Below are 22,841 nucleotides of genomic sequence, written 5' to 3' on the forward strand. Positions count from 1 at the left end.
CCAATGAAAACACGCTCCATTGTTTCCCTAGCTTTACCCGAGGGAAGGCGAGCGCCATCTGGTAGTGCTGCAAGAAACCCAGCGGCGCGCGCGGCGCATGTGCTCCGCTGTGATTGGTTGGCCTATTCGGCAAGCGAACAGCCAGGCTGAAGCTCCCACGTTCACGGAACACGGCGAGGTTCGCAAATAAAAGATCCCGCGTTTAAACCTGATGATCCATTACACCCCCTTCACATATTGCCAAAGTAACTATAAACAACTGCCCCAAAGCTAAAAGGTTTCATCTCTTTTTGAAATAATAACCGTTTTATGATGCACAGTAAGGATAAATAGAAGAAAAAATGAAGGCGCACAATGAGGCATACCGCATTTAAGGGAAGAATGGTTCTTCAATATCGGGATATTGTCACGTTGTCGTGACGGTGGAAAAATTCCCTGACGATTACGACACTCCCTAATGCGAAATGTGAGCGCAGCTCTGAAGCTGTTTTCATTTCGCGACATACTGCCTGGCGCGTACAATCTCTCTCGAGCGATGCGTTGCAAACGGAATGTACTGTGGCGCGAATCCCTTGCTAATCGGGTGATCACGACAGGCAGCGCGTGGGTGATGCGTCCGCGCGAGTCTCAGCAGCCGCTGCCGACAAACCTCCCAGACGACGCGCGCTATTCTATCGCCATATTTTCTTCTCACGCTTTCGTCATACTCTCCTCCTCCGCTTTCCACATCATGGTTCTGCTGCCGCGCTCCTCAGCTTTCCTCCTCGCGTCTTCAATTGCCCACTGCGCTCCGCGTTCGCCCTCTCCTCCTTCGCTGTGCTCGTTCGCTCGGTTACGCCGACGCTCGCCGCAAGAACGGGCGCGTAAGAGCTGCACTCTGAAACAAGACATCCCTCTGCCCTACGAAGTTAATTTTTGATTGGGCGAAATCAAGCCCAGAAAAACAAGTAACGCTCCGATCCCCAACCACAGCGGCTAGCACAGTCGTCCGTCGTCGAAGTCACAAGTCAAACGCGTCGGCTGTTTGTACATGGCTCATCGTACCTTTCAGTGTAATCGCCGCTGCTCCAGATTGTTTATCACCAAGTTGCAGAATATATACCACCATTAGCTCTGTACAAGAAGTCTGGCTAGAGATTCTTTCGCTCTAAAATTGACGACATCCCGGAATAATTTTATAGATTAACTTTGTAACAGCGGCTAACCTGTCAAAGCGGTCACTGGAAAAGCATAAGAAATGTGCAGCACGTGAGAATATTTGTTAATTTAACAAATGCTTTGGCTATTTCCCACAATACAATATTACTTTTAAAATTAGGGGCTTACTATGCCATTGACATTGCGAAGAAGTGGACAGAAAATGACTTAACAGACGACAATATATAGAGACGTGTACATTCTTGGTACGTTTTGGTGCGTGTAGTGCCTTGGCCCTGAATAGGACTGATAGTACGTTAATTAACCCTTTCGCTGTCACTGACGTACCGGTACGTCATCGCGCTTCCCCCCCCACGGTGTCACTGACGTACCGGTACGTTCTCTATCGTGCGTTCAAAATTTCGCGCCTGAGCGCAAGAACAGGCGCTCCTGGATTGGCCACGCCATCTGTTGACTCTTTCTACAAGTTCGTATATTCGCTCCGACCTGTGTTAACCCATGTATTGAAGAGTACGGTGTGACTGCCACTCCCCACTTTCTCTTTGCTGAGTGGCGCGGTGGCTCCGCGTTCGCTGGATCATGCGTCGCGCGCGTGTGGTTATAGGTTCAAGGGTTGTTCTGTAAACTCCGCTGGTTTGAAGGTTTTTATTTTTCTTCTGTTGGTGTGCCTGCTACGGCGCGTCAAGTTCAGGCGCACGTGCCGTTGCCTCTCCAAAAAGGGTGACTCGATTGCTGCTTTCGCTCTCTCGCCGCACCCTCGCTTCCGACTTGCAGCAGTAAACGTAAAGCCCTTCGAACTTTGTTTAGCCTTTTTTCATCTTCCTCTGTCTTCTTGATCACGCAACGTCCCATTTCTCTCCGTTGCGCGGGCGACTGAAAGCGCATCCTCCCTGCGCGCGGTTACTTTCGGATGGCTCGGCGCGCGGGACCTTCGTCAGCTCATGGGAGCGGTGGCTAAATTCCGATTCAGAATACGAGCCGAGCTCGGATTCGGACTCGGACAAAGTCGCTTGAGACGAAGAGGGTTCCGCATCGTCAGATTCGGATGTTGAACAGATTTTATAGTCAGGCTCATGATGATGATGATGTTTACTAACAACAGCTGCAGAACACTGAAATGTGCATATTGCATTGACTATGTTATTTGTATACCAATCATAATCAAAAATAAATTGCTATGTTCATTCCCTGTTATGCTCGTTCCCTGAAACCAAGCCGACACTGGGGGTGCGTCACGGCCAGAAACGTCCGACAGCGAAAGGGTTAAATAAATATATAAGTTATGTTTTATTGATGACCATCTTTAACTTGCTAACCACTCTACAAACTTATATCTTGGTGCCTGATGCGCTTTAATGTATCTGAGCCTTCTAGAATGTTGTCGCTGGCTCTATAAAGGATGAATCTTGTCTTATCTGAGTGTATGCGCGACGCGAATACTTGCGCGCAATCTGGAACATACGTGAGTGCCAGCGATTACTTTGAAAGTTACGATGAGCCCTATAGAATAGCCGACGCGTCTGACCCGCAAATCATATTTCAATGACCAACGACTGTACTTTGATCGTTTTGCTTTGAGTGTCACTCGCTTTTTCTGGGCAGAAGGTCGCCCAACAAAGAGCTAAACATATCAATTCTTCTTCTGCTACTGTCTGTTTCTTCCCAGTCACTGCGATGGGACAATATTTGGACCATTGTACCCATAAAGAAACAATATTACATGCTTTATGCAAGGATTAGTTATTGGTCTCTTCTTGTTTACATATGTTTACATTGTTGTAACCTCAGCGCTGACTCCCGTTATTGCAATCGCACCGCTAGCACGAGTTGTTGCAAATGGGTCGCAAGCCCCAAGGGTAGCGTTGGCCTGGCGGCCTGGGGCACAACTGGAAGCATCCGAAGGTCCTGGCAAAGCATGAGTCGACTGGTAACAGAACAACTTGTTTATTCTAGCATCGCAAAAGAGCGGCCGGTCAGGTCGACCGAAGTGGAGAGACGGGAGAGCACGTAACTCAACGGAAGAAATCGGAGCCTCTCTCTTGGCGTCCGGGGGCAGCTTATCTTATACTTTCGCAGTTGAGGGCAAGAAGGAAGGCCTCGTGACGAGGCCACGTGACGGCGGGCACGGACACGCTGAGAGACATGTTGAGACGAGTGTAGTGACGCATCCGCCAACCCGGCGCCGGTCAGACCTCCTCGCTTCACACTTGGGGAGCTCCTCTCCCCGGCTGCCGCGCTTTGACAAGCGTGGGCACACACACACACACGCACACACGAAGACACGTGGCACTGAAACACGCCTGGACGCGCTTGGCGGGGAGGCTTTGCGGCAGCTCCGAACGGGCCAAAATGTCCGCCGCTTTGAACGAAGCCCCTGCGTCCGTTGCATCCGCGCCGGCTATACCGCGCGTCGTAGGCGAAACGTAACAGACCGCCCCGCCGGGGGAAGGAGATCCCGATGGTCAGGGAACTGCATCCGCTGTCCGGAGGGATGTCGCTTGATGATGCTCATAACCGAAGTCGGTCGTCCTTCGGCGTTTCTTGAGCGCAGCGCACAGAGAAGGCCTCGTTCAGGTTCACACAGGACACTGCAAAGTGACTTCGGGAGAGTTGACATTTTTGTTCTCGTTCCCGGCAAGCGTTAGAACTACGCCGAAACTCAACCGCTCAGTCAGCAAGCACGGCACAACCCTCACTAAGCCCTGCCAGGCTCTTTCCCCTTTTATACTACTGCCTAGTTCCTTACAGTAGTTTAGCAGCACTCAGAACGCGTCCACAAATCGGAAAATTGCACTAGAAAGCACATCATCACTTTGAAACACTACACAAAAGCAATATGTTAAAAATCCTGCCTCAGGAAGAAAAACATCAGTAACAAACAATTTTGAGGCTGATTCCCACGTTAGGGGCTTCGACTTAAGCCATCGGCGTTACCGTTGAGACTCCCCTTTTTGTAACGCACCTCAAAGGAATGTTGTTGCAAAGCGAGGCTCTAGCGCAGGAGGCAGCCATTTTTGGGAGAGATCGTCTGCAGCCATTGGAGAGGGCAGTGACCCGTCTCAATGATAAACCTCGAGCCGGCTAGGTAGCATGACAATTTCTGAACGGCCCACACGATACACGTACACTCTTTCTCGGTGGCGCTGTACGCCTGCTCACGACTGGTCAGCTTACGACTAGCATACAGGACGGGGTGTTCTACTTCTCCATTTTCCCGTTGGCACAGTACAACGCCCATGCCTCGCTCACTAGCATCGCACTGAACAACGAACCCTTTTGTGTAGTCGGGCGATCGTAGCACAGGCTGGCTTGTTAGGGCGCTCTTTAGGGCGCTAAAAGCTCTTTCCTTTGTCTCGTCCCAGACGACTGTTTGCGGCTCTGTCTTTCTTAGAGCATCCGTCAGGGGAGCCGCGATATCAGAGTACCTGGGGATGTACCTCTGATAGTAGCCGGCGACACCTAAGAACGACCGAATATCGGTCTTCGTGCGCGGTTGCGGGAAGTCTCGCACAGCGGCCACCTTTATTTCAGAGGGGCGGCGATGACCCCGACCAATCACGTGACCGAGGTAGACAACCTCGGCCTGTGCTAACTGGCACTTGGGAGCCTTGACTGTCAAGCCCGCATCGCGCAGGCGGGTTAGCACTGCCCGCAAGTGGGCCATATGCTCAGGCCAGGATGCGGAGAATATCGCTACGTCGTCTAGATACGGTAAAGCGAATTCTTGCTGTCCTCGCAACACTTTATCCATGAGGCTTGAAAAGCAGTATGGCGCGTTCTTCAAACCAAAACTCAACACTTTAGGACGGAATGTTCCCATTGGTGAAATGAACGCCGCATACCTACTAGCCTCTTCTGTAAGTGGAACCTGCCAATAACCCCTGACAAGATCTAGGGTGGAAATAAACTGAGCGCTACTCACTCTCTCAAGGCGCTCCTCGATGTTAGGGATCGGATAAATTTGATCCTTAGTGATGGAATTAAGCCTGCGGTAGTCGACGCAAGGACGAGGTTCCTTGCCCGGTACCTCAACTAAAATCAAAGGGGAGGTATAATCACTCTCACCCGCCTCAATAACACCGAGCTGTAGCATTTTCTTTACCTCAGCCTCCATAATATCGCTCTGGCGGGGTGACACCCGGTACGCCTTGGATCGTACTGGCTCTGGGGAGGTAAGTTCTATGTCATGAGTAAGGACAGAAGTCCTACCAGGCCTCTCAGAGAACAGACCTTGAAACTCTTGTAAGAGCTGGTGTAGTTCGGTTTTCTGCTCAGGCGACAGCGATGCTTTACTGATTAAGTCACTAATGACTTGATCGGTGTCTTTCCTGTTCGTCACTGAGCCTAGTCCCGGAAGCTCGACCGGAAGCTCTTCGGGAACGTTTACCATCATGCACACCACTGCTTCCCGTTGTTTATAGGGTTTGAGCAGATTACAGTGGTAAACTTGCTGTGCTTTCCGCTTTCCTGGCAGACTCACCACGTAGTTAACGTCCGACAGTTTTTGAACAATCCGTGCTGGGCCCTCCCACTGCACGTCGAGTTTGTTCTTTAGCGACGTGCGCAATATCATGACCTCATCGCCCACCTCAAAACGACGGGCCCTGGCTGTCCGATCATAATAAACCTTGGCCCTCTGCTGGGCCTTTGCCATTGCTTCACCTGACAACTCCTGTGCCCTTCTTAAGCGTTCGAGTAGCCTAAGCACGTACTCCACCACGACTGGGTCGTCGCCCCTGCCTTCCCACGATTCTCGAAGCATGCGAAGCGGAGACCGCAGCGAGCGACCGTACACCAGCTCAGCTGGCGAAAACCCCGTAGCCGCATGCGGCGCGGTCCGTAATGCAAACATCACCCCAGGCAGACACAGCTCCCAGTCAGTTTGATGTTCAAAACACAATGCTCTCAACACGCGCTTCATGACGGAGTGGAGCTTCTCAACGGAATTCGACTGGGGGTGGTGCACTGAGCTGTGTAACAGCTTTACCCCGCACCTTTCGAGAAAGGCTGTCGTCAAAGCGCTAGTAAACACTGTGCCCTGATCTGATTGGATTTCCGCAGGAAAACCAACTCGCGCAAATATGGACAGTAGTGCATTGACTATCTCAACTGAGCTGAGTTCTTTAAGCGGCACTGCTTCAGGGAACTTTGTCGCTGGGCAGATCACAGTCAAAATGTGTCTGTACCCCGTGGCTGTTACCGGCAGAGGTCCCACTGTATCAATAACGAGCCGTCTAAAAGGCTCCGTAATGATAGGTACCAACTTCAACGGCGCCCTCGATTTGTCCCCTGGTTTGCCCACCCGCTGACAGGTGTCACATGTCTTCACAAAGTGGTCTGCGTCCCGAAAACACCCTGGCCAATAGTACTCTTGCAAGAGACGGTCCTTAGTTTTCTTAACTCCTAGGTGTCCGGACCACGAACCCCCATGCGACAAGCGCAACAGATCCTGACGATAGCATTGAGGCACGATCAGCTGATCGAACTCCACTCCCCTGCGGTCTAGATACTTCCGGTACAGGACCCCACCTCTTTACACAAAGCGAGCATTTTTCTTGGCGATACCTTCCTTGACAATGCAGCGTATGTTTTCTAGGCTGCCATCCTTCTTTTGCTCGGCTATCAAAGCCGCCCGGCTGACTTTTAGGAACCTATTAAGTCCGTCTGACGTAGGCGCGATGAGCAAATCTGCAGATAGCTCTTCTAACTTTCCCGTGTCGGGCATTTTCTCTCCAGTATCTGGTGCCTTTAACGCTACAGGTTCAATTTTATTCAGTTCGGGCGTGCTCTGAATATCAGCTTGCTGCGCCTCTGACCCTTTCTCATTGTTCGACAACGTCGGCCCCGCAACTACCGCCTTTGCAGCGAGCTCCCGAACCTTCGATCTGGTTAAGGCCTGAACGCTAGCCTCACCAAACAAAAGCCCCTTCTCGCGCAGGAGGTGATCGGACCTGTTCGAAAATAGGTACGGGTACTGGGGGGGCAGCATAGATGACACTGCGGTCTCCGTCTCAAGCGCTCCGAAAGGTCCTTCAATAAGCACTTTTGCTACGGGCAGACACACGCTATGAGCTTCCACGGCTTGCTTGATCCATGCACACTCGCCCGTGAACATATCGGGTTCTACGTAAGAGGGGTGAACTACATCCATCGTAGCTGCGGAATCGCGAAGCACTCGGCACGCTTTCCCGTTCACGAGGAGGTCTCGCATGTAAGGCTCGAGAAGCTTCATGTTCTCGTCAGTGCTGCATAATGACAAAAACACGACTTTTGTTTTTGTTTCTGGACACTGCGCCGAAAAGTGAGCCGGCTTCTGGCACGTATAACAAACGCGCGCTTGCCTCGCCTCGAACCGCTTTCTGCGTTCGGCTTCGGTTGCCGCCGTCTCCTTACGTTCAGTCGGACTGCTTTCACTCGCATCCGAACTACGTGTGTCCCCCCTTGCTCTCATGGGCGTGAACTTTGGCCTCTCAAACTTGGAGCCAAATTCACCCTTTTGACCGTCCTTAGCTCCGCGAGCCCGACGCGTCACAAACTCCTCGGCTAGCTCAGCGGCTCTAGCCACCGTACTAACGTCTGGCCTATCCAAGACCCAGTACCGCACGTTCTCAGGTAACCGACTATAAAACTGTTCTAGCCCGAAACACTGCAAAACTTTCTCGTGGTCACCAAACGCTTTCTCTTCTTTTAGCCACTCCTGCATGTTTGACATAAGCCTGTAGGCAAAGTCTGTATATGACTCACTTTTGCCTTTCTCATTTTCCCGAAACTTCCGACGGAACGCCTCCGCGGACAGCCTGTACTTTTTTAGCAGACTCGATTTCACTTTGTCGAAATCCTCTGCCTCCTCTCTATTCAAGCGAGCGACTACGTCGGCCGCCTCGCCGGGTAACAAAGTGAGCAAGCGCTGTGGCCACGTTTCCCGAGAGAACCCCTGCTTCTCGCACGTTCGCTCAAAGTTAACCAGGAACAAACCAATGTCCTCTCCAAGCTTAAACGGCCGCATCAGGTCAGTCATTTTGAACAATACTCGTTCTCCTGCACCGTGTGCCTGACTTCCATTACGAGCGCGTTCCATCTCTAACTCGAGACGCTTCATTTCCAAAGCGTGTTGACGGTCGCACTCTTCCTTTTCTTTCTCTTTTTGTTCTTTTCGTTCGCGCTCATCTTTCTCTTTCTGTTCTTTAAGTTCGCGCTCCTGTTTCTCTTTTTGCTCTTGAAGTTCGCGCTCCTGTCTTTTTGCCGTCTCCCTCTCCTCAATGGTCTCTAGGCATTCCGACAGCTCGTCATCCTCAGCCTCTAACTCAAGAATAGCCCTTAGCAGTTCTGGTTTTCTGAGTTTGTCTGAGACATCCAGACCCAACTCTCTTGCAAGCTCCAGCAATTTCGGTTTGCGCAACGACTTCAAATCCATGGCTGCTCTGAATGCTGCTTTCTCTACTGCCTACTATTGTCTTGCCGCAAACTAACCCGGCAGCAACGACAACCACAATTACCAGCTCTGTTTCTGACACTAACAAAAGCCTGGCAAAACTCAGAAGAAGAAAGTCCCGCACTCACCAAACCTCGCAGCCAAGAATTCAGCGCAGTCGTTCCGCTGCAGGCAACCAGTCATCACACAGGGCTCGTTGCACTGCTCCCGGATGGTCGTTGTGCTGCTCAGCATATAGTCAACCGCATATCTTCGCTGCTGGCCTCCGTTGTCGCGATCTCACCGCTGGCAGACAGTTGTTGTAACCTCAGCGCTGACTCCCGTTATTGCAATCGCACCGCTAGCACGAGTTGTTGCAAATGGGTCGCAAGCCCCAAGGGTAGCGTTGGCCTGGCGGCCTGGGGCACAACTGGAAGCATCCGAAGGTCCTGGCAAAGCATGAGTCGACTGGTAACAGAACAACTTGTTTATTCTAGCATCGCAAAAGAGCGGCCGGTCAGGTCGACCGAAGTGGAGAGACGGGAGAGCACGTAACTCAACGGAAGAAATCGGAGCCTCTCTCTTGGCGTCCGGGGGCAGCTGCTCTTATACTTTCGCAGTTGAGGGCAAGAAGGAAGGCCTCGTGACGAGGCCACGTGACGGCGGGCACGGACACGCTGAGAGACATGTTGAGACGAGTGTAGTGACGCATCCGCCAACCCGGCGCCGGTCAGACCTCCTCGCTTCACACTTGGGGAGCTCCTCTCCCCGGCTGCCGCGCTTTGACAAGCGTGGGCACACACACACACACGCACACACGGAGACACGTGGCACTGAAACACGCCTGGACGCGCTTGGCGGGGAGGCTTTGCGGCAGCTCCGAACGGGCCAAAATGTCCGCCGCTTTGAACGAAGCCCCTGCGTCCGTTGCATGCGCGCCGGCTATACCGCGCGTCGTAGGCGAAACGTAACAACATATGAGGCACAACTCGTACTCCTTGCTGGAAGAATTTCGTCTATATGTATATAACATATGTAACAGCTTATGTGCGGCAAACGGACTTTCAAGCGGCCCTCTGCTTCGTCGGTTGAGAACAACCTAATTCCAGACATAAATAGCAATTAGGTTTGTTATTTGTTTTCCTTGAAACAACTGGCCGATGACTGCATACGGATCAATTATTTTTGACGCAATATAGCTCTCCAGAAAGTTAGTCACACTGAATTCCAAGCCTTAGACGCCTATTAACATCTCATATCCATAAATTAGCAAAGAAAATTTGCAAGAAATTGTGCCATTTACATAATCTTTCTGCAGCTGCACCTCTTCCCACTACAGATGCTCATCTTTATGGAGTTTTACGAAATCTTCTATTTTGCACAGTAATTGCTTGTGACTGTTTTTCATTGATGTTTCCAGTACTATGCTCCGGTGATATGGAAACAAATCTCGAGTCTGACACTCTTTCGGCATCATTGCTTTCCTTGGAAGACTTGCCCGATGATCCCGCACAACAAATGCGGGTTCTTTTTAATTTACTGAAAGATCTGCATACTCGTTCGGTGCAATCAGCAAAAAGTCAGGCCGAACTGTCCGCTGACATAAAAGCCATAAAAAGCAGTCAGAAAGGTATCGAAACGAAGATTGGCAACATTCACGAGAGATCGGATAAACTCGAAGAAAAAACTAAATCCTACAACAATATGTCTGAAGAACGTAACGGAGTACGCCATGCACTGGAAGGCGCTACCGCCAGGCATGACTCTTTGGAAGCTCGCCTAGACGATTTAGAAGATAGGTAGCGTCGCGACAATTTACTTTTCCGAGCTATACCTGACTGTCCTGAATCGTGGGAGCGGTGTGAAGCAGGTGTCAAATCTGTCGTCTTTGTGTTGCGGATAATTTGCCCGATAATGCTATCGATCGTGCGCATCGTATCGGACCTTTCTCCGCCAACAAGTGCCACCCCATGGTTGTGAAGTTTTCACACTATAAAGTTAAACAAAAAGTTATGAGTGCACGTAAAAAGCTTAAAGAAAATAACATCACTATGAGCCAAGATTTTTCACCCGCAATCCGTCGTATACTCTCGAAACTTGCTGATTTTGCCAAAAGTCAATCGGAAACTCAGCCCTATCAGCTTAGGTACAAAACCCTTGTCATGAATAAAAAAGCATTACGTGTACACTGGCGAAACAGACAGCGTCGCTGAACGTGAGAAATTCGCTTCATCTGACAACCGCTGTACAAATGCCAATGCAAGTAAAGGTGCGCCAAGCTAGAGGTGCGCGAGGGGCTGTGGGCAAGATCAGTTACACACATCTGTACTCTTTACTGATGTTCGAAATCTGTCTAATAAGCACGACCTTTTAAACTCTGGTATTGATACTTGCAATGCCCGCATTCTCGTAGTAACAGAAACAAGGCGTCTGCCAGAGTTAATGGATAATGAAATTTTTTCGTCAGTTAATCACTTTTCTGTACATCGCTGTGATCGAGGGTCGCTGGCAGGCGGTGGCGTATTGCTCGCCATCTCGAAAGAACTGCCGTCGTACTGCATCCACAATCCAAGTGAGTTGGAAACCGTTTGCGTTGTCGCTGAATTTCCAAAGCAAAAAATAATTATTGGTGTCTGTTACCGCCCCATTTTCGTTAACGAACTACATGACGTGATTAATTCTGTGGTGTGCCAATTTTCGAGGTTATCGCTTTTCTTAATGGGGGATTTTACATCCCTAATGTTTCATGGGACTGTGAGCCACCTGCGCTAAATCCGCCTTCTTCACTCGCAAGATATCTTTTGGATATGTGCGCTGCATTTTCTTTAACACAACTGATAACGAAACCAACTAGAATCACTGAATCAACAGAAAACATTCTTGATCTCGTACTAGCAGCACACCATGAATACTTTTCTAACGTCACTCAACTGCCCGGTATAATTAACCACTCCATTCTATCATTTCGCATTAACATTTCACGTCCAAAATGCAAAAACAGAAAGGAAGTTACGAAAGATTATAAAAATGCGAATTTCGAACTAATCAACCAGGAATTTTGCACTTTTCTTGACGGTTTTCTCGATGCTTTTGAAGAGCGAACGATACAATCAAACTGGGATTGATCTTTATTTAAGGTTCAAGAATTAACAAATAAATACTCGTACGATAGGTTCAAATGCTGATACACCATGGTACAACCGCCACATAAAACGCTTGTCGAATCAGAAAAAACGCACATACCGCTCAGCAATACAATCCACAGATGACGGCCGCTGGGCAGCCTACGAACAAGCTTCCGCCGTGTACCTAGCAGCCATAAAGACTGCTAAATATTCTTTTCTAAATGACACGTTACCTTCAATGCTCACATCCGGTCCCAAAAAGTTCTGGCGCGCGTATCATCCTAAAAGTGATAATGCAATCAGTCTTGCGGATTCTGCAGGGAATACTGTACCTGATGCGCAGTGTGCCCGTGTGTTAAATGAAGCCTTTGTCCGCAACCTCTCTACAACAACTCAGACAATGCTTCCTCACGTTAAACCTTTAGGATTTATAGTAATGTCTCCCATTATAATTGACTACAATGGCGTGGCCAAAGCTATGAAAAATTTAAAAGCATCCTCCTCACCTGGGTACGATTCCATTAATGTTAGGTTTCTTATAAATACAGACTGTTACTCATCAATTAAATTAACAAAAATTTTTCAGCAATCCCTAGAGAACATTTCCCTCCCCACTGACTGGAAGATCGGGAGGGTGGTTCCGCTTCACAAGTCTGGTAATAAACACTCGCCTCTAAATTAGCGCCCCATTTCTATAGCTAGCATTCCATGTAAAATTTTCGAGCATATTCTATTTTAAAATCTTGTTTCCTTTCTTGAATCGAATTCATTTTTCTCGCCTTCACAACATGGTTTCTGCAAGACATACTCGTGTGATATTCAACTCGTATGTTTCACTCACCGTCTTCATGCTTTCCTCGATCGTTCTTCTTTAGCTCACTGTATAAATTTAGATTTTTCAAAATCTTTCAATAAAGTATGCCACAATCTCCTTTTATATAAGTTGCACTTACTAAATTTCCATTCGAAACTACTTGCATGGCTTGAATGTTTTTTACTAAATTGTTCCCAGTTTGTCTCTGATAATAACACTGGCTCTCTTCCGAGTCCTGTTTCCTCAGGGGTACCACAAGGATCGGTGCTTGGCCCTCTCCTCTTTCTAATCTACATTAATGACTTTCCTTCGTGCGTCTCTTCCCATATCAACTTGTTTGCAGATGACTGTGTAATATTTCGAGAAATAACTATTCCTAACAATACTACGATTCTACAGTCTGGTCTTGACGCTGTGTCCGCTTGCTGTCAGACTTAGTGCACAGAATTAAACACTAAAAGTGCAAAGTCATGCGTATAACTAGATTTACTTATGCAAATGTTTCATATCATCTTGATAGCTTTCCTTTGGAAGTAGTATCATCATATAGATATCTTGGCGTCACTATATCCTCAAAACTAATCTGGAATGATCACATTTAAGCCATAATAGCCAGCGCCAACAAAACACTTGCACATCTTCGCCAGAATTTCTCACGCACTCCTGAGGTTCTTAAACTTTTACTTTATAAAAGACTAATTCGTTGGAAGGAGGAATACACCGCCTTTGTTTGGGACCCTTTTCATGACAATCTAATCTACTCACTCGAAATGGTTCAAAAGAAATCTGCACGTTTTATTATGTCTAATTATGCTCGAACCACAAGTGTGACTAATATAAAATCGAGCCTTGAACTACCATCATTAGCATCTCGCCGTAAGATTTATCGCTTGACTTTTTCACCGCATATTTCACCATCGTTCACTACACGATGATTCAATCTTTCCTCCCCAGTATGTATCATCACGCATTGACCCCGACATAAAACAGCGGTTCCTTTTTGTAGAACTTCTACTTGTCAGTATTAATTTTTTCCCTAAACTTGTGAGGAGTGGAACCATCTTCCTACCACTACTGCAGAAATCACAGACCATAAACGTTTCAAGAATGCTTTAACTAACAGTAACTAATTAGTTCATTACTACATTATATATTTCATTATTTCTTCTTGTTTGCTTGTGCTTACCTGTATCATCTTGTCATTTTACATTGTCTTGTAGTTTGGTGATTTGTATTGATATAATTTGTTAATTAAAGTATTGTATTTGAATTGGTACATTATATAAGTCCATGTATAAATGTATCTTTTCAAAGTGATTTTTTTTGCCACACTCCCCCTCTGTAATGCTTCGGCCCCGAGGGTACAATAAATAAATAAATAAATAAATAAATAAATAAATAACAAAATAATAAATAAATAAATAAATAAATATGGGTAAAGCAACTTTACAGCCAATTCAGGTTGCTCAGAAGACACCGTTAAAACTAATTCCCTTTTCCAATGCGGCTGATTCTGTATTTGCCTAAAGTCTAGGAAAGGTCCTACCACTGCATAAATACATTCGCCAACACACACACACACACACACACACACACACACACACACACACACACACACACACAAACACACACACACAAACACACACACACACACAAACACACACACACACACACACACACACACACACACACACACACACACACACACACACACACACACACACACACACACACACACACACACACACACACACACACACACACACACACACACACACACACACGCGCGCGCGCGCGCACGCGCACACGCACACACACACACACATTATCCTAAGCTATCCCGCCCCCTTCTCTACCTATACTCAGTGATCGGCTTCCCACACTTCACACACACACAAGCTTTCACACATTCACATTTTTAATGCTAATACAATAAAAAAACGTCAATTACGACTTCATTGTCTTTCATAGGAGCAAGATCTGTGTATGTTCTGTTACGGTTTCCAAAGTGTTTTTCTTTCTGCATAGAACATATTTATGAAGCAGTCTTTCGATTGCTTGCGTATGCTCAAAATAATAACAAATAACACTGGTGATACAGGGAGCGCTTCCATAAGTCATTACGTGTTCTGTGTACCCAAAATGTATAACGTTGATGTACCTACTTGTGTTGGTTACTAATCAGGTGTTCTCAGCTGATCTGTCTTGAGTAGGAAATGAATAAGGAAAATGATTTTCGCGTATACTAGAGATGTTCCTTACGCCTCCCCTCAGAGCTTTTGTTCGGAGATGAACTATTTCTTCCTATATTATTCACACAAATTCATATGGAAGCAATTACTGTATTAGGTTAATTTGACGAAATATTTCATTGAACTGTACTGCTGAACTAACGCGTTCCTATCAAATGTTTATGCACTAGAGCGGTAATAAAAAAGCCTTTACCACAATATTGCCGCAATCATTGTTATTCAGATCGTAAACAGATTTGTTTGCTTAATGAAACATACACATAAGTTTCACTGAGGAGTTCCTGGTGAAATGGCAACATTAAAAAAAAAGATGTTGGGCACCCGCCGTGGTAGCTCAGTGGCTATGGTGTTGGGCTGCTGAGCACGAGGTCGCGGGATCGAATCCTGGCCACGGCGGCTGCATATCGATGGGGGCGAAATGCGAAAACACCCGTGTACTTAGATTTAGGTGCACGTTAAAGAACCCCAGGTGGTCGAAATTCCCGGAGCCCTCCACTACGGCGTGCCTCATAATCAGAAAGTGGTTTTGGCAGGTAAAACCCCATAATTTAAAAAATGTTGGGCAAAGCTACGGATGTAGGCTTCTGCTCCTCACATCTGTCTGTGGATGGACAATTTCCAACTCGCTCGGTAAACATTATCGAAATCCGTGTATAGTGTTTAACGCCCCAAAGCAAGACCTGGCGGTTGAATGGTTGCGCAATGGAGGGCTGTGAGTAATTTTTTCACCAACAGTGATTTTTAAGTTGCGAACTTGGTAGACGACGCTTAGCTCGCGGGAACTGAGTTCACGATCGTCTTATCCTGGATGCGGGAGACGCAGTTGGCCCATTAGTGATGATCACACGCATGCTGAATTCCGCAGCGGAGAATGGTTTTCCCTAAGAAGCAATCTTCGTTGATCTTTGCTGAACTGCGCTTAGTAATTTCCAAATGTCCTCACAGAAACATACGGTAAAATGTACCGATAGAGAAAGACAACAAGCAGGTGTAAACAGGATGCACATATTACATCGGGCACCTCTTTAAGCGCGGAGTGATGTGATTGGGAGAGGAAAATGCGTCTGGTAACATATTCGGCAATGTGAATAGCATTTGGTGTATGGTACTAACCTGTAGATGTTGGCCAGGTTAAAGTGAGCTCCCGGATGGTTTGGGTTGATCCGCAAAGCATGCCGGAAGTGATCTTCTGATTCATCCGTCGATGCAAGCACCGTGCCCAGGTTATTGTGCGCGCTGGCATGCTTTGGCCAGAGTCTGATAAAAAAAAAAACGCAGAAGGCACAGTGCAACAACAAAAGTTCAACTTGCCTGAAGAAGTTGCGAAAAAAAAAGAAAGCAGTCAGAATATTGAAACACAATATGGACACCCCACGTTGTATTTTAAGTTAACTTCAACCTAATTTTATTAATTTTATTTATTCATTTATTTCCTTAAAGTGCCCAAAAGCAGCTTTACGCCTTAATATTTTTGCACTTATGTTACACAAGGAACATAAAACCGAAACACAAACAGAATATTTCAAACATTAGTACAAAGTGCATAAAAATTGAATTGTTCAGAGGCAGAGGTCCGGTAATGAGCAAATAGTAGAACTGAATATATCAAGATCATCACGCAAGTTATTTTCTTGTTTTACAAGACGTGTTATAGTGTTATAGGTGCGAAGGTTTCCTTTGTTAAAGGTTAAAGGTTTCCTTTGTAGCAATTGCAACGAACGGGTGTGTATCGGGAATGACGCACGTGCCATGCCTGGTGCGGCGATTCATCGTGCTCGCCTAGATTAGATATGCGCCTTGGTTGCCACACCCCTTGCGGCTATAAAAGCACTGTACGTTCAGCAATAAAGAGCATTTGGTCGCTGGCCACCTCGACTGATACATGGTGTCAGAAGTGGGGTAGCTCACGTCGATGGAAACACGATGGAGCAACTGCTGAAGCTTCCTGAACCAATACTGTTGTCTGGGAATATCGCCAACAACTGGGAATTGTTCCCGCAGAAATTCGAGCTTTTTCTGGAAGCAACGGAATCGCCAAAAGAGCCCCGAACCACGGCCGCCAAAACAGCACTGCTGCTCAGCACTGCCGGAGACGGCGCATTGGAGGTATTTATCAACTTCCTTTTTCTCGGGGGCGAGAACAAGCAAGATTATGCTAGCGTTGTTAAGAAATTCAAGGAGTACTGCCAAGAACAACAGAATGAAGCCTATGAGCGGTACATATTCCGATCCAGAGTGCAAGGCGAAGGGGAGTCATTCGAGCATTTCTTGCGGGACCTCAGAAAACAAGCAAGAAGCTGCAATTTTTCGGGAATAGCTGATTCCTTAATCCGCGACCAAATAGTGTTTGGCACCAGTAGCCCACGACTGCGTGAAAAGCTCCTCAAAGAAAAAGACTTGACGCTTGCCAAGGCTGAGCAGATTTGCAAAGCGGAGCAAGCAGCATCGCTGCAAAACAATGCCTGGGCGCAGCCCGATAAGCACGTGGCGCTGGTCATGAAGCTGTCTGGGCAGGTTCGCAAAGCGGAGCATGCGGTGCAAAAAGAACCGTCGGCACAGCCCGATAAGCAAATGATGCAAGACAAGCAGCAATCCCGGAAATGCGCCAGATGCAATCGTTTACACTCCATACCCGGCAGATGCCCTGCGTTCGGCAAATCGTGTTTCATATGCCGAGGTGTTAACCATTTCGCAGCTTGCTGCAAGAAGGGCCCGCAAATCCGAGAAGTTGGCGAGGAGCAAGACAGCTTCGACATTCTCGATGTGCAGTCTCAAGCATCGACGCGAGAGCGGACTGGGTAGTACATGTGAAAGTGGCTGACCAGATGGTTAACTTCAAAGTGGACACGGGGTCTCAGGCCAACTTGCTGCCATACTCTATCTACCGACGATGCAAGACGGCAGCAGATTTGAAACCGAGCTCTTCGGTGCTTCGATCATACAGCGGTGGTGTCATTCGACATTTCGGTATGGCAAGGCTACCAGTGACCGTGAACGGCCGGTCGAAGGACGTCGACTTCTATGTCGTCAAAAAGGGCAACCAAGCTATACTGGGACTACTAGCATGCGAGTCGCTTGGTCTAGTATCACGTGCAGTGGATGCTGTAAAAGAAGGAAGCACCACAGCGGGCGGCAGTGAGGACGTTCTAACCGAATTCCGCCAGCTTTTTCAGGGAACAGGCTGCGTGAGTCGCCAGTATAAAATGGTCCTACGCAAGGATGCGACGCCAGTTGTCCAGCCAGCTCGGCGGGTGCCCTTGGCGCTGAGGGAACCTCTGAGGGAGGAGCTGGAGCGCATGCAGCGAAGTGGCATCATTGAGAGGGTCCAGAAACCGACAGACTGGGTGAGCCCTTTGGTTATCGTGCGGAAGAAAGACGGAAAAATACGGGTTTGCATGGACCCTAGAAGTATCAACGAGTGGATACAGCGAGAGCATTATCAGATGCCAAGACGCGAGGACATAGAAGCTGAGCTCGCCGTCCCGTTCGGGCGTTACCGGTTTTTGAGGCTCCCGTTCGGAATCTCATCAGCCGCAGAAGTTTTCCAGAAAATCCTGAGCGATATATTTGACGGCTGTCAAGGTGTGAGAGTGTACATTGATGATATTCTAATATGGGACTCGTCTAAGGAAGAACACGATGCGCGCCTGCGGAAAGTGCTGCAAGTGGCAGAAAAAGCAGGCTTAACTTTCAACGCTGAAAAGTGCAAGGTTGGAGTGACTGAAATTAAATTCTTGGGTGACGTCATTAGCCACGATGGAATAAAGCCTAACCCAGCGTTGACGCAGTTGTTGAGGGAGACTCCATGCCCAACGGATAAAGCCGCTGTCCACAGAATGCTAGGAGTAGCAAATTATTTCAGCAAGTACTTGCCTAATCTCGCAGAACGTACTACGCTTCTTCGCAGCCTCATCAAAAAGGACTCTGTCTTCGAGTGGACCGAAAACCACGCTAGTGAGTGGAGGATGATCTGCGACATGCTTAGCAGTGCGCCTCTCCTAGCTATTTTCAACCCAGCCAGAGAAACAAAAATCGTGGCAGATGCATCAAAGAATGGTTTGGAGGCTGCACTTTTACAGCGCCACGGTGAAAACTGGCGGCCAGTCGCTTATGCCTCGCGTGTAATGGCCAACTCGTAGCAGAGGTACTCGCAGATTGAAAAGGAAGCATTGGGGATAACGTTCGGCTGTGAAAAATTTCATCACTTCGTATACGGACGTAAAACTGTTATCGAGACTGACCACCGTCCACTGCTTGGTGTTGCAGCGAAAGGAATCAGTGATATGCCACCCAGGCTTCAACGTTCTTTCTTGAGGCTAATGGCTTATGATTTTGAACTGCAGTATGTACCAGGAAAGAAATTCTTTCTCGCAGACATGCTATCAAGGGCTCCAGGGACAGCGACTAAGGACTACTCCGACGACACGGAAGATGGGGAGGTCCACGCGGTTGCAGTCATATCAACCTTGGTAAGCGCTAGAACACTGGCCCGTCTGGCCAAAGAAACGGCGAATGATCAGGACTTGCAGTCAGTGATGCGCTACATTAATGGCGACGGTGACATTGTGGGAATAATGAAGCCATTCACGTCCGAGCTCTCATTGATTAAAGGAATTGTATTTAAAGGCAGCAAAGTTGTAGTCCCGAAGTCAATGCGAAAGGAAGTTCTCGAACGTATTCATGAGGGACACATGGGCTTGAACGTTCAAGTGCCAAGCAAGAGCCAGGGGCCTAGTGTTCTGGCCGGGGCTGAACTCTGATATCAAAAACCTGTTGCAAAGTTGTGCAGTTTGCCGCAAATATACGTACAAACAGCAAAGTGAGCCTTTTATGATCAGACCTACACCGGCCTATACATGGTACCGCGTGGGCGTTGACATTTTTCAGTACGGAGGCAGCTCGTACCTGTCGGTTTTTGATGCCCATTCGAACTTCCCGGAAGTGGAGAACCTGACTCGTACAACATCCAGTGCCGTAATTGAGAAGTTGAGCGCCATCTTTTCAAGATACGGCATTCCAATGGAAGTCCACACAATGAGCCGCAGTTTTCGTCTTTTGAATTTGCTCTCTTTGCATCCAGGTACGATTTCAGCCACGTCACGTCGAGCCCCGAGTTCCCGCGATCGAATGGACTCGCTGAGAAGGGGGTTCAGATTGTGAAAAGAATCCTAAAGAAAACGGAAGAAACAAAACAAGACTTCTGGCTCGGGTTGCTCAACTACAGATCCACTCCGCTCGAAGATGGCCGCTCCCCTGGTGAACTCTTGCAGGGCAGGAGGCTTCGCACTCTACTCCCAGACTTCAGGCAGCAGGCAAGCATGCCAGTATTCAAGCGAGCCCAGGCAGACACTCGGGGGAGAACGTTACCACCTCTCAATACCGGCGATGTCGTGAGAGTACCGGAAAAGACATGGAATCGCCGAGCTCAAGTTACCGAAGCAGTTGCACCGAGGTCTTATCGAGTAGTTACCGAGGACAAGAGTGCTACGTTGCAACCGACAGCATCTGCTTCCAACTGGTGAGCTGTTCCAGCAAGAAGCCCTCGAATGTGACAACCGGGAGAGCGAGCGAGCGTGTGAAGCACTACAACCCACGGCACCTGCTGCAACTGGAGACTCGCCTGTGAGCTCCGAGAACATTCCGCAGGCGCCGCCGCCCGTGACTGCGACTGGACCGACTGTGAGCTCAACGGCTCCGCAGGCTCTTACATTGCGCCGATCTACCAGAGATAGGAGACCACCGCAGCGCCTGCGGTACGACCGCAATTTCAACCAAGTACTTGGCATCTATTCTCCACAGGAGGGAAGATGCATCGGGAATGACGTACGTGCCATGCCTGGTGCGGCGATTCATCGTGCTCGCCTAGATTAGATATGCGCCTTGGTTGCCACACCCATTGCGGCTATAAAAGCACTGTACGTTCAGCAATAAAGAGCATTTGGTCGCTGGCCACCTCGACTGATACAGGGTGGATGTCTGATTTTCCCTTTATTCAAGAGGAATTCACATAGAATATGCTAGGATTAGGCAGGTTAGGGCGAGGCACGCAGAACTTTACAGCTGACAGTAACCGCGGACGGAAGTTGTTGTGAATTTGTTTAAACAAAAATAAGTAACCACGGTATTTTGCCTTATTTCTAGGAGCCCTAATATTAAACATGCGCAGTACACGCTCATAGGCATAAAATACACGGCGTCCGAGAAATCGATCGTACAGGATACTTTCATTTTTCAATTTCAATTTTTGCAACATTGGTCAAATTAATACAGTTCCATACAACAGGACTAAATTTTGACTTCGAGCACACAAAAGAAAGATGCAAGAGAATGACATCGTTCACATTCGTAAACTCTTTAGTCATCCTTGCTATAAGGCCTAACTTCCTGTAGGATGCATTAACGATGCTTGAAACATGTTCTTCGAAAATTAGCCGGGAGTCAACCAATATTCCTGACTTGCGCGGGTAACTCGCTGTTTTCAAAGGAATGCTGTCAAGTGAGAATTCATATTGACGCGTGCGTCTATTCTTCTATGCAGACGACAACGAAGATAGGAACATTAACAGATTTCGTCTAGTGGGTCAGTGGGATTCGGCGAGGACAAAGAAGACGTGTCTCTGGCCTGTTCTGTATTTGAACAAGTTGTCCTACGGCTTTTGAACGTCTCCCTGTCTACAGTCCGCGTTGTACTGCGACACTGGTGGAGGTGCGGGGTACTGACTGCGCCTGATGCTCGGGAGTCCTTCTGGGAGTCGTTCCTCTAGCCCGGACGCTTTATCACCAGTTTCAACACCCGTGCATCGCTTTAGTCGTCGACTGCTAGGCCTTGCCCCGGAGTTCTCCCCTCTTCAACCACCTCTCTCTAGGAGCTCCACACATATCGCAATGGCCCAAACCAGCCCAACGCAAGCACCCCAAAGCAGCCGGTTTTCCAGTCCACAGCAAGTAACCGTTCCGCATCCTCTGGTTCCCGATCGCTATCGCGGAACAGTCTTCGAAGACATTGAAGACTGGCTTGACAAATATGAACGCGTCGCACAGATTTATCAGTGGACTGAGCAGCAAAAGCTCTCCCACGTCTATTTCGCCCTTGACCACAGCGGCCGTGCTTGGTACGAAAACCGCGAAGCTAGCCTAACGACATGGAATGACTTTCGTCAGAAAATCAGATACTTTTGCGAGTGCCGACCGACGCGACCGTGCCCAGCAGATGATGGAGCTACGCGTACAACAACCTAATGAGTCGGTAACAATGTTCGCCGAGGACATGGCCCGCCTCTTTCGTAGAGCCGACCCGAACATGCCTGACGAAAGAAAGTCGTGCGAGGTGTAAAAGAGCAGTTGTTCGTGGGACTTGTGCGGAATCCACCAGTCACCGTCACCGACTTTATGAAAGAGGCTACGGCTATTGAGCGGGCCCTTCATCAGAGATGCAGACAGTACGATCGACTGTCCACCAGCACCACAATCAATGCCGCCGCACTGACTGGCGAGTATCAGAACCCCTTGCGAGAATTGATCAGAGAACTCGTCGGAGAAGAAATTCAAAAAATTCTGACACCGACAGTGGATAGACCTGTAGCGTCAATCGCCGAAGTGGTGCGTGACGAAATCAGGCAGGTGTTACCGGCAGCCGATCTGCAAGATACCCAGCGTCCCCATGACCTACGCAGCCGCTGTCCGATGTCCACCACCCGTTACAACCATACCGCCGTACCACCAGCCACCGACAGTCGCTCCTTGGCCGCCGCCGCAAGAGGGGGCTTCGAGGCGCGCACCCGTCACGCAGCTACAGTCATACCACCAGCCGCCGTTCACAGCGCCTTGTCCAACGCCGCAAAACGACACTACGGGACGGCCGCAATTTCGGAGAACCGACGCATGGCGCACCGTCGATAGGCGTCCACACGCGTTCACTGCGCAGGCGTCGGCCACATTTCGCGTCATTGCTGGCATCGCGACACATCATTTCGACCTTTTCGTCCGTGGTCCTATGGTCGACGTGCAACTGACGACTCCATGCTACGTCACGACGAAACTGCTTTTCAGGCACCTCCAATAGCGCACCCGAATGACGAATC

At 48.5% G+C, this 22,841-nt stretch overlaps 1 protein-coding gene across 1 annotated transcript in view; it reads right to left on the reverse strand.

Annotated features, from left to right (window-relative positions):
- LOC126517684 (protein O-mannosyl-transferase TMTC1-like) overlaps positions 1–22,841 on the reverse strand; it is a 279,424-nt gene that overhangs the window by 37,782 nt on the left and 218,801 nt on the right. Inside the window, exon 11 of the mRNA XM_055064442.1 lies at positions 15,874–16,017. Within this exon, the coding sequence (XP_054920417.1) occupies positions 15,874–16,017 (144 nt within the window). The remainder of the gene's footprint in view (positions 1–15,873; positions 16,018–22,841) is intronic.

The sequence above is a fragment of the Dermacentor andersoni genome, chromosome 11, assembly GCF_023375885.2.
Source record: "Dermacentor andersoni chromosome 11, qqDerAnde1_hic_scaffold, whole genome shotgun sequence".
In the NCBI taxonomy this organism is placed as follows: Eukaryota; Metazoa; Arthropoda; class Arachnida; order Ixodida; family Ixodidae; genus Dermacentor; species Dermacentor andersoni.